The sequence below is a fragment of the Brachyhypopomus gauderio genome, unplaced genomic scaffold (assembly GCF_052324685.1).
Source record: "Brachyhypopomus gauderio isolate BG-103 unplaced genomic scaffold, BGAUD_0.2 sc102, whole genome shotgun sequence".
Lineage (NCBI taxonomy): Eukaryota > Metazoa > Chordata > Actinopteri > Gymnotiformes > Hypopomidae > Brachyhypopomus > Brachyhypopomus gauderio.
Genome location: NW_027506923.1, coordinates 148,416 through 158,415, shown reverse-complemented (window position 1 = coordinate 158,415; position 10,000 = coordinate 148,416). Strand labels below are relative to the sequence as shown.

The window sequence follows — 10,000 nt, the reverse complement described above, 5'->3', positions numbered from 1 at the left end:
ACACACTGCCCCGATGCCTCCTGTCCCCTACACACTTCAAATAGGCACTGGATCTGGAGCGTAATCCACAGTAATCCATAACTCTGTATTTGTTACTGTATGTCACAATGTTAACTGAAATACGTGATTTCAAATTTACGTTGCTTTATTAATTGTTTGATATGACAACCCCTTACTGACTTCTCATCTAAGACCTTGTCCCCCCCCCCGATCTCTCCCTCCCTCTCTCCCTGCCTCGATCCCTCTCTCTCTCCCTCCCTCCCTGCTCTTCTGTCTCATTTTCTTCTGCTGTAAGACAGGACTGGTCTGTACAGAGCATTGTGAGTGTGTCTCCTAAACACATCCATAGTTAAGAGTACAGAGTACTGCTGTCTCTTCAGTCCAGCTGCACGACCCCTCCACAGCCTAAATCATCCTGACCTTTCACCTGCCACAGCCTAAATCATCCTGACCTTTCACCTGCCACAGTGCACAGCAGGAACCAGTGGACACCACAATATGGGGATGTTGTGATTCTCTCTCTTTTGCTCTCTCCCCCCTTTTGCCTCTCTGTCCATCTCTTATTTCTCTCTCTCTCTCTTTGCCCTGCTGTGTTTGCATGTGTGTGTAATGTGTGAGAGGTGCTGACTTTAATGGCAGTGGATTTTGTTTTATTTATCATCCCCACACAGACTAGACGCAACACCACAAATGTCACAGTTTACAACACATTCATGTTTGTCTGCCTTCTCTCTCTTCTGGCCGCTATTCATTCTTTCTCTCCCCTCGTTTCTTTCGTTTTTTCTGGTCCTCTCTCCAGCTTCTCACCGGGCTTCTCTGTGTATCTTCAGCTAACGACAAATTCACCTTCATTCACCTCACGGCCTGATCAAGTGATTCACAACCTTTTGTGATTTGAGATGGAAAGCCTCTGACATCACACGAGTGGCCCCGCCCCTGGGTTTCACTGGGCCTCGCCCCTGGGTTTCACTGAGCTCGGTCTTCTGCAGTGCAGTCTGCTCTGAGGTGACCAGTCCAACCTGTGAATCGTAGCAGATGCCCTCAACCACCCACAACAGATCTACTGCCCTCTCTACTGCCCACTGGTGCCCATCTGCCCAACATGACTACAGCTTCAGGATGTACAAAACTCATCATCACTAGGATGCCACGGTGGAGGGGGGAGGGGGGGCACTAGCCACCCATCCTGCCCTGTGGCCCCGTGAGGGGGGCACTAGCCACCCATCCCGCCCTGTGGCCCCGTGAGGGGGGCAGTAGCCACCCATCCCGCCCTGTGGCCCCGTGAGCGGGGCAGTAGCCACCCATCCTGCCCTGTGGCCCCGTGAGGGGGGCACTAGCCACCCATCCTGCCCTGTGGCCCCGTGAGGGGGGCACTAGCCACCCATCCTGCCCTGTGGCCCCGTGAGGGGGGCAGTAGCCACCCATCCCGTCCTGTGGCCCCGTGAGCGGGGCAGTAGCCACCCATCCTGCCCTGTGGCCCCATGAGGGGGGCACTAGCCACCCATCCTGCCCTGTGGCCCCGTGAGGGGGGCAGTAGCCACCCATCCTGCCCTGTGGCCCCGTGAGGGGGGCACTAGCCACCCATCCCGCCCTGTGGCCCCGTGAGCGGGGCAGTAGCCACCCATCCTGCCCTGTGGCCCCGTGAGGGGGGCAGTAGCCACCCATCCTGCCCTGTGGCCCCGTGAGGGGGGCACTAGCCACCCATCCTGCCCTGTGGCCCCTGTGCTGTGAGATAACAGCAGGGCTGGCAGGGTTAGTTAGCACCACTTGGAGGAAACACACATAAAGAAAACACAGAAAGAAGTTCTGAGAGGGACACACAAGGAGAAGAGTCATAGGCGAAGGGTCTGGGCGGGGCCAGGGGCTGGGGGCGGGGCCAGGAGTGGGGGTGGTCATAATGCCCTTTTGTTGAACAAAACTGGACACGTTCCCATTGACCCAGAGAACATGAGTAAGGGACACGAATAAATCAGCCTGATGACTCATTCTGATGCAGCTCCACTCTAAAAGGCCGAGGTGACTCAGATATCCTCCAGGGTTTAGTTCAGGCTGCCTCTCCTGGGTCACCATAATCTTCACAACCACAGCTGTTAGAAAAGAGACAAACTCAAGCACGCAAATCTGTCTTCGGTCCGCAGTGCAGCCCCGGTTTGCTAGTGTTCAGCCGGGTTCATGGGGCTGTCCACGTCTCCCTCACGCTGCACACTGGACGTCAGACTGCGAGGCTCCCAACAGCACATGCTCCGAGGACACAGGAAGTGATGCCCACAGCGACGGAGGAAGTGACCTCAGCACGGAAATGGAGTTGCCACCGGCAGCAGTTACTGGAGTTTGGGGGGAGCATCTGTAAACAAACTGTCCATCCACAATACACTGCTGCTCTGAAATCCCACCGTGCATTGCCTGCTATGTTGGCAGGCTCCTTCTTTTAAGGCATGACCTTTTGAACCTTGCCCCTTGTCCTTAGGGGGGGCTCTGATTGCCCAGGCTGCTGCTGTAATTCAAACCTCATGGTTTCCATGGTTTCCAACAGCAGTGAAAGGAGGAGCGTGAGGCAGACTGTGGGGGTGGACAAGAGACTGTAGGGGCGGAGCAAGAAAGTGTAGGGGCGGAGCAAAAAAAGTGCAGGGGGCGGGGCGAGGGTCTGCGGTGGCAGGGCCCAGGTTCAGAAGATGCCCTTGGCGATTTTCAGCCCCTTCTGTTTCATGCGTGGCAGTGTGGAGCTGGCGACGTGCTTGGTGCGGGACCGCCCGGGGAAAACCTCGCTTCTTCAGCACGAAGTCGTAGTTGGCTGTGGAGTTCATGGCGTAGAAGACGTTGGCGTTGTCTGGAATCTTCAGTTCTGTGGAGAAAGAACCAGGGGGTCATTTTATGACTGATAAAACATCATGTGCTGGCCAACATTTAACATTTTAGTGCTTTTTATATATATATATTAAAAATGGTATAGATCTATATGTAGTTCCAGCTGGGGGGGGGGGGGGTAGTTTCAGTGTGGGGGTGGTGTAGTTCTAGCTGGGGGGGGGGGGTAGTTTTCAGTGTGGGGTGGTGTAGTTCTAGCTGGGGGGGGGGGGGGGGTGGGTAGTTTCAGTATGGGGTGGTGTAGTTCTAGCTGGGGGGGGGGGGGGGTAGTTTCAGTGTGGGGTGGTGTAGTCCCAGCAGGGGGGGGGTAGTTTCAGTATGGGGTGGTGTAGACCCAGCTGGGGGGGGGGGTAGTTTCAGTATGGGTGGTGTAGTCCCAGCAGGGGGGGGGGGGGGTAGTTTCAGTATGGGGTGGTGTAAGTCCCAGCTGGGGGGGGGGGGGGGGGTAGTTTCAGTATGGGGTGGTGTAGTCCCAGCTGGGGGGGGGGGTAGTTTCAGTGTGGGGTGGTGTAGTCCCAGCTGGGGGGGGGGGGGTAGTTTCAGTGTGGGGTGGTGTAGTCACAGCAGGGGGGGGGGTAGTTTCAGTGTGGGGTGGTGTAGTCCCAGCGTGGGGGGGGGGGGGGGGGGGGGTAGTTTCAGTGTGGGTGGGGGTGGTGTAGTCCCAGCAGGGGGGGGGGTAGTTTCAGTGTGGGGTGGTGTAGTCCCAGCAGGGGGGGGGTAGTTTCAGTGTGGGGTGGTGTAGTCCCAGCAGGGGGGGGGGGTAGTTTCAGTGTGGGGTGGTGTAGTCCCAGCTGGGGGGGGGTAGTTTCAGTGTGGGGTGGTGTTAGTCCCAGCAGGGGGGGGGTAGTTTCGAGTATGGGGTGGTGTAGTTCTAGCTGGGGGGGGTAGTTTCAGTATGGGGTGGTGTAGTCCCAGCTGGGGGGGGGGTAGTTTCAGTATGGGGTGGTGTAAGTCCCAGCTGGGGGGGGGTAGTTTCAGTATGGGGTGGTGTAGTCCCAGCTGGGGGGGGTAGTTTCAGTATGGGGTGGTGTAGTCCCAGCTGGGGGGGGTAGGTTTCAGTATGGGGTGGTGTAGTCCCAGCTGGGGGGGGGGGGGTAGTTTCAGTATGGGGTTGGTGTAGTCCCAGCTAGGGGGGGGGTAGTTTCAGTATGGGGTGGTGTAGTCCAAGCTGGGGGGGGGGTAGTTTCAGTATGGGGTGGTGTGTAGTCCCAGCTGGGGGGGGGGTAGTTTCAGTATGGGGTGGTGTGTAGTCCCAGCTGGGTGGGGTAGTTTCAGTGTGGGGTGGTGTAGTCCCAGCAGGGGGGGGGTAGTTTCAGTGTGGGGTGGGTGTAGTCCCAGCTGGGGGGGGTAGTTTCAGTATGGGGTGGTGTAAGTCCCAGCTGGGGGGGGGGGGGGTAGTTTCAGTATGGGGTGGTGTAGTCCCAGCTGGGGGGGGGTAGTTTCAGTATGGGGTGGTGTAGTCCCAGCTGGGGGGGGGTAGTTTCAGTATGGGTGGGTGTAGTCCCAGCTGGGGGGGGGGTAGTTTCAGTATGGGGTGGTGTAGTCCCAGCTAGGGGGGGGGTAGTTTCAGTATGGGTGGTGGGTAGTCCCAGCTGGGGGGGGGTAGTTTCAGTATGGGGTGGTGTAGTCCCAGCTGGGGGGGGGTAGTTTCAGTATGGGGTGGTGTAGTCCCAGCTGGGGGGGGGGTAGTTTCAGTATGGGGTGGTGTTAGTCCCAGTAGCTCCAGCAGGGGGCACTATAAATGTTCACCTTTCTCTTCACTGATTTTCTGCACTAGCTCATAGTCCTCCGGCCTCTCTCGGTCCAGGTTGTGTTTCACCATGGCCTTCCTGATTACTGCAGGAGTTTTGTCTCTGACTTGTTACCTGATACACACAAACACACACACACACACACACACACACACACACACACACACACACACACACACACACACACACACACACAGATACCAAGTAGTTAGAAAAAAATGCTTACACGCTTACAGTTCATCATTGTGTTCGAGTTCAGTTCGGTATCTGTCAGCGTGTCTCTCTCTCTAACTGTCTGTCAGCCTGTCTCTCTCTCTTACCAGGATACTCTTGTACATATTGCCGTTGTCCACATCCAGACTGACTCTGATGATACAGCAGTCGTCCACCTGCTGGTTGTAGAGGGGTAGAGAGAGTGAGGAGTAACTAGACACGCCGACACGGAGCGCTTGTGTGAGCGGGACGCCGTGACCGGCGTGGACGACACGGAGGACGAGGACGCGCTGCTGAACCGGAGCCGGAGCCAAGACCCGACGCCTCCAGAGACGAAAGAGAGGTGGACTCCCAGAACTGAGAGAGAGAGAGAGAGAGAGAGAGAGAGAGAGACAGGAGAAAGTTGGGCCCATAGATCTCAAAGGCAAAGAGTGAAATACCAAAAGAAAATGAGAAAGACCAAAAAGAACAAGAAAAAGACAGAGCATGAAAGAAAGAGTGATATGTTAAGAGGTGATGTGTTAAGAGTGATATGTTAATATGTGCTGCAGTGTTGTTAACATGAACTCATGGTCTTCTCCCTGGGGAAAGCTGATCTGAGGACACATTTAAGGGTGCTGTGGACAACAACACACTAGCACACAGTTAGTGGTAGCACGCTAACACACAGGGCAGCGGTAACATGCTACAACATTACCACATAGGCAGTGGTAGTACGCTATACGCTAGCATACAGACAGCGGTAGTACGCTAACATATAGACAGTGGTAGCACGCTAGCACACAGGCAGTGGTAGCGCGCTAGCACACAGGCAGTGGTAGCGCGCTAGCACACAGTCAGTGGGTAGCACGCTAGCACAAAGGCAGTGTAGCACGACTAGCACACAGGCAGTGTTAGCGCGCTAGCACACAGGCAGTGTTAGGCGCTCTAGCACAAAGGCAGTGTTAGCGCGCTAGCACACAAGCAGTGGTAGCGCGCTAGCACACAGGCAGTGGTAGCACGCTAGCACACAGGCAGAGGGTAGCGCGCTAGCACACAGGCAGTGGTAGCGCGCTAGCACACAGGCAGTGGTAGCGCGCTAGCACACAGGCAGTGTTAGCACGCAGGCAGTGTTAGCACGCTAGCACACAGGCAGTGTTAGCACGCTAGCACACAGGCAGTGGTAGCACGCTAGCACACAGGCAGTGGTAGCACGCTAGCACACAGGCAGTGGTAGCACGCTAGCACACAGGCAGTGGTAGCACGCTAGCACACAGGCAGTGTTAGCACGCAGGCAGTGTTAGCACGCTAGCACACAGGCAGTGTTAGCACGCTAGCACACAGGCAGTGGTAGCACGCTAGCACACAGGCAGTGGTAGCACGCTAGCACACAGGCAGTGGTAGCGCGCTAGCACACAGGCAGTTGGTAGCGCGCTAGCACACAGGCAGTGGGTAGCACGCTAGCACACAGGCAGTGTTAGCACGCTAGCACACATGCAGTGTTAGCACGCTAGCACACAGGCAGTGGTAGCACGCTAGTAAGGCAGCAGTTCCTTGTTTTGCAACGTCCTAGCTGTTATAGCCCCAGAACAACTTTCACTCCATAAAACTCACCAAGATGTAAGTATATAAGTGAGATGATGGACATTAAAGATGGCTATTTAAAATTAGTACTGAGTTAGCACGGAGACGTGCACAGTGGGTACAAGATGGTTGTGAGATGGCCCCTGACAGGACATGCGTGAGAGACAGAGGGATGGTGGGATGATGGAGGAAGAGTGGGAGAGAGAGGGAGGGTGGGATGATGGAGGGAGAGAGGGAGAGAGGGAGGGGGGAGGAGAGGTACCGTGGGGGTCAGGTCTGCCACGGGGCCACACCTTCCCTAAGGTAGAACTCGGATTGTTTTACGCAGGGCGTGGACGTCTACAAACAGGAAGCAGAATGCCAGTCACCAGAGGGGCGTGACTGAGGCCAGATGCCCCGCCCTCCGCTTACACAGGCTTATCACATGCACACAAGCTACAATCCCATTGGTCACATCACTGCGACACATTACATCATCAGTGTCAGCTGAGAGAAAAAGCTAATCATGAAACCACTGCAGGTCCACTGGAGGTACAGGAATAAGGAGGTGTTTATAAGGAGGTGTGTACAAGGAGGTGTTTATAAGGAGGTGTGTACAAGGAGGTGTTTATAAGGAGGTGTGTACAAGGAGGTGTTATAAGGAGGGTTTATAAGGAAGTGTGTACAAGGAGGTGTTTATAAAGAGATGTTTATAAGGAGGTGGTTTATAAGGAGGTGTGTACAAGGAGGTGTTTATAAAGAGATTTTTATAAGGAGGTGTTTATAAAGAGGTGTTTATAAGGAGGTCTGTACATGGAGGTCTAAAAATGATCTAAAAATCAATTTTAAAAGATCCATTCTATGAGTGGCATGAATCCATGAATCCACAGATATCCTATGGATTAATGTCGCCCTGACCTACAGCAAGCTTCAAGTCCAAAAAGTACGGACAGACAGAAACATGCTGATTGGCTCTTTAGATTCTCAGAGACATCCTGATTGGAGCTTTAAATACTCAGCTTTCCTTATGTGACATCAGTTTGTCAGCTGTCTGTGTCACCTAATCAAAGCCCGTCCGGTGTGGTGGATCAAGCCCCGCCCCCGCCCCGCCCCAGTCCCGCCCCAGTCCCGCCCAGGCACAGTGGAGGCGTGGTGTACCCTGGACACCTGGACACAGTCACCATGCTCAGCCTGCCTTCCTCGCCCCGCACTTCAGCAACCGTGCTCGGTTTCTGAACACAGGGCACCTGTTGCCTGGAACGTTGCCTAGCACTGATGCTGACATGTAAACCAGGGGTGTTCAGGGGTGTTCAGGAGTGGCTGGGGTGTCCAGGGGTGTTCAGGAGTGTCCAGGGGTGTTCAGGGGTAACCAGGGGTGTTCAGGAGTGACCAGGGGTGTCCAGGGGTGTTCAGGAGTGACCTGAGGTGACCACGGCAGTGGGCGGCTAACAAATCTGACATCACCACACAGCAGTGTGTAATTGTACATTTATACCATGCACATACAGGATAGATTAACCTCGTGAAAGAGCCTGTGTGTAAATGTACAAGGTCACTGCTTCTATTAAAGAGGCTCAACTAGACCTTTGACCTCACCTTTTTCTCGTGTGCGTCTGGCGAGTCGGAGATGAAGCTGACGTTGATCTCTTCCACGTCGGAGCTGCTGGAGCCTGCTGAGGTAACGCTGAGGGAGTCAGCTCTGTCACAGCTGGAGCCACTGGCCCCGCCCACCCCACTGGCCCCGCCACTGAGCCGCTCAGACAGGACGGATACGCAGCTGGTCAAAGGACTTGGAGTGGGAGCTACCAGCACTGCTGCTACCAGCCTCAGTAGAACACACAGGCTGACGACTGGGGAGAGAGAGAGAGAGAGAGAGAGAGAGAGAGAGAGAGAGAGAGAGAGAGAGAGAGAGAGAGAGAGAGAGAGAGGAGAGAGAGAGAGAGGAGAGAGAGAGAGAGAGAGGCAGAGAGGGAGAGAGAGAGAAGAGAGAGAGAGAGAGAGAGGCAGGGAGGGAGAGAGAGAGAGAGAGAGAAGCAGGGAGGGAGAGAGAGAAAGAGAGAGAGAGAGAGAGGCAGGGAGGGAGAGAGAGAGAGAGAGAGAGTGAGAGAGAGAGAGAGAGAGAGGCAGGGAGAGAGAGAGAGAGAGAGGCAGGGAGGGAGAGAGAGAGAGAGAGAGGCAGGAGGGAGTGAGAGAGAAGAGAGAGAGAGAGAGACAGGGAGGGAGAGAGAGAGAAAGAGAGAGAGAGAGACAGGGAGGGAGAGAGAGAGAGAGAGACAAAGAGAGAGAGAGAGAGGGAGGTGAAGAAAGAAATAGACTTTACTGTTCTTATGCTAAATACCATGATGCAGGTTTCATGAACCATTAAAGAAATCAAAGTGAAAGAGAGGGGGAAAGGGAGAGATTGAGAAGAGTGTGTGTGTGTGTGTGTGTGAGTGTGTGTGTATGAGTGTGTGTGAGAAACCAGAGAACCATCTTAAGAAGAGGAAGGAATTAAATAAATGTAATAGTAATAGTAATAGTAGCTCAAGTTCATTATAATTAGAATTGTTCATATTTTTTCAATGATTTATTCATGTTGAATGATAACACTGCTTTGGCAATACTGTAACTGGATATGGTCATGCCAGTAAAGCTTATTGAATTGAATTGAGATGAGAGGGAGAGAAAGAAAGGGAGGGAGGTAGAAACTCACTCGCTCCAGCGTTTGATGATTCCTGTGTTTTTCTTGGTCTTCAGGGTGTTGGACACTGACTCTGATAGCGGCTCAATCTCACACGACAAGCTGTAACTGTGGACAAACACACAAAGAGTAAGTGTGTGTGTGTGTGTGTGTATCTCTGTGTATGTGTGCGTATATGTGTGTATGTACAGATAGACATGTCGACAGAGAGCCAGGTAGACAGAGAGACATGTAGACAGATAGACAGGTAGTCCTGCCACAGTCCTGCCAGTAAAGACATACTGACATTACTCAAAAACAAAGACAGTTCTGGTTTGACACAAACACACACACACACACACACACACACACACAGTCCCCCAACACACACACACACACACTCACACTAGAACGCACACACACACACACAATCACACACACACACACACTTTCTGTTGCTCACCTCTCCGCCTCCGTCAGCCTGTCCACTGTGGAGAAACCACTCTCTGAAACGTGGGTGGAGGATGAAGTTGTAGTTGTTACAGGCCAGTTGGAGTAGCTTAATCTGAGCTATCACTTCAAACTCCTACACACACACACACACACACACACAGATACAGACACATACACACACACACACACACACAGATACAGACACATACACACACAGATACAGACACATACACGCACACACACACACACACACACAGATACAGACACATACACACACACACACACACATACATACACAGATACAGACAGACACAGACACACACACACACACACACAGATACAGACAAACACACACACAATCAGACATGGACACAGAAACACAGAGAGATACAAACAGACAGACAGATAGTAAGAGACTGAAGACATATGTATTATTACTACATTTCTGCGTTAATAAGCATATCAACATGCATCTTAAACTTTGCATATGCTCATAATCATCACTGATCAATCATAAAAT

General features: G+C 53.3%; 1 protein-coding gene across 1 annotated transcript in view; it reads right to left on the bottom strand.

Annotated features, from left to right (window-relative positions):
• The window catches only part of LOC143497190 (uncharacterized), a 20,747-nt gene that overhangs the window by 933 nt on the left and 9,814 nt on the right, over positions 1-10,000 (bottom strand). Inside the window, 13 exon segments of the mRNA XM_076993020.1 lie at positions 1-2,746; positions 2,748-2,842; positions 4,612-4,713; positions 4,906-5,052; positions 5,055-5,124; positions 5,127-5,183; positions 6,652-6,687; positions 6,690-6,728; positions 7,965-8,126; positions 8,128-8,218; positions 9,061-9,156; positions 9,491-9,525; positions 9,527-9,613. The exon segment at positions 1-2,746 is cut by the window's left edge and continues 933 nt beyond it. Of these exon segments, the coding sequence (XP_076849135.1) occupies positions 2,666-2,746; positions 2,748-2,842; positions 4,612-4,713; positions 4,906-5,052; positions 5,055-5,124; positions 5,127-5,183; positions 6,652-6,687; positions 6,690-6,728; positions 7,965-8,126; positions 8,128-8,218; positions 9,061-9,156; positions 9,491-9,525; positions 9,527-9,613 (1,098 nt within the window). The 3' untranslated portion in view covers positions 1-2,665.